We start from the raw sequence: 1,045 nt of genomic DNA on the forward strand, positions 1-1,045 counted from the left end.
CTCGTTACCTCTGCTGCCGTAGTATTTCTGCAACAACCAAGGCCTGTGGGTGCAATGTATTTATGACTACCATTCTTAGCGAGCACGCTAGAGTACCTATAGAAGAGCCCAAATCTCATAGTAAGGGAGACGAACGACTGAAGGAAGTCGTTACATCTGAGTCCAATGAGAAGCATAATCGACAACGGCGAACATGACCAGGGGAAGGTATAGAGCCGGGTAGAAGTGACTCAGAATGAGCGCCAGGATGTTGGAGGAAATCCTATCAGTTACCATGTCTAGTACCTACGCTTTTCCACTCGAGTGAAAGCAAGAATAGCAGTCTAATGCATTACAGCTCCGAACATGCTGCACTCGTTGAACCGTCTGGCAGCAGCACCATCGAAAGCGTCCAACATCTGCGACCAGAAGTAGCAGAAAACGAACGCCTTCCAGTTACTGAGTGAGAACCGACAATTAACCAAAGCTCAATCTCAGCAGACAGGAGATATTACTCGAATGCCACATAGAAGCTGATGAGCATTAGGGCCACTCTAGTGTAGCCGATAAGGTTCGGAACGAAGAGATAAACAGAAACCATATTCGGAAAGGAATACTGCGGTGATACTAATGAACTGCAGAAGGAGCCAGCATGAAAAATGATCGTAGTTCGGTGAAGTAGTGCCGCAAGGCAGAATGATGTCCTTAGCATGCTTTGACGTATTAGAGCCATTGAGGAGCCAGACGAAATTCCACAAGGGCTGCGCTGTGGTAGTGCAGAAGTTGTGCTAGCTTCCATGAGAGAGGGTTGTTGCTCTATCATATTATTATCTACGATAATTTGTCGCTAGGCCTAAAACGAATATCGAAAGTGTTCAACCGAAGATCTAAGCAGTTGTATGACATTATAGAGAGCTAAGCGGTTGACATTCGGGAGGTCCCGGGTTCGATCCCTGCTCATGGAACAGTTTTCTGTCATTCATTGGAGGAGCTCGAATCGAAGTATCGTGAAATCATATCCTTTCAGTGTTTCTGTATCACCAATATGAACTTTTTCGTCGCCATT

General features: G+C 45.8%; 1 protein-coding gene across 1 annotated transcript; it reads right to left on the reverse strand.

Moving 5' to 3' along the window:
- Positions 1–70: 70 nt before the first annotated feature.
- Positions 71–580, reverse strand: Pmar_PMAR020028 (phosphatidylinositol synthase, putative; the record flags this gene model as incomplete). The annotated part of the gene is made up of 4 exons (XM_002770851.1): positions 71–96; positions 155–285; positions 336–438; positions 495–580. Coding segments are annotated over 4 exons (346 nt in total), but the record flags the coding sequence as incomplete, so codon positions are not given.
- Positions 581–1,045: the final 465 nt, after the last annotated feature.

This window comes from Perkinsus marinus (genome assembly GCF_000006405.1).
Source record: "Perkinsus marinus ATCC 50983 genomic scaffold scf_1104296964272, whole genome shotgun sequence".
Lineage (NCBI taxonomy): Eukaryota > Perkinsozoa > Perkinsida > Perkinsidae > Perkinsus > Perkinsus marinus.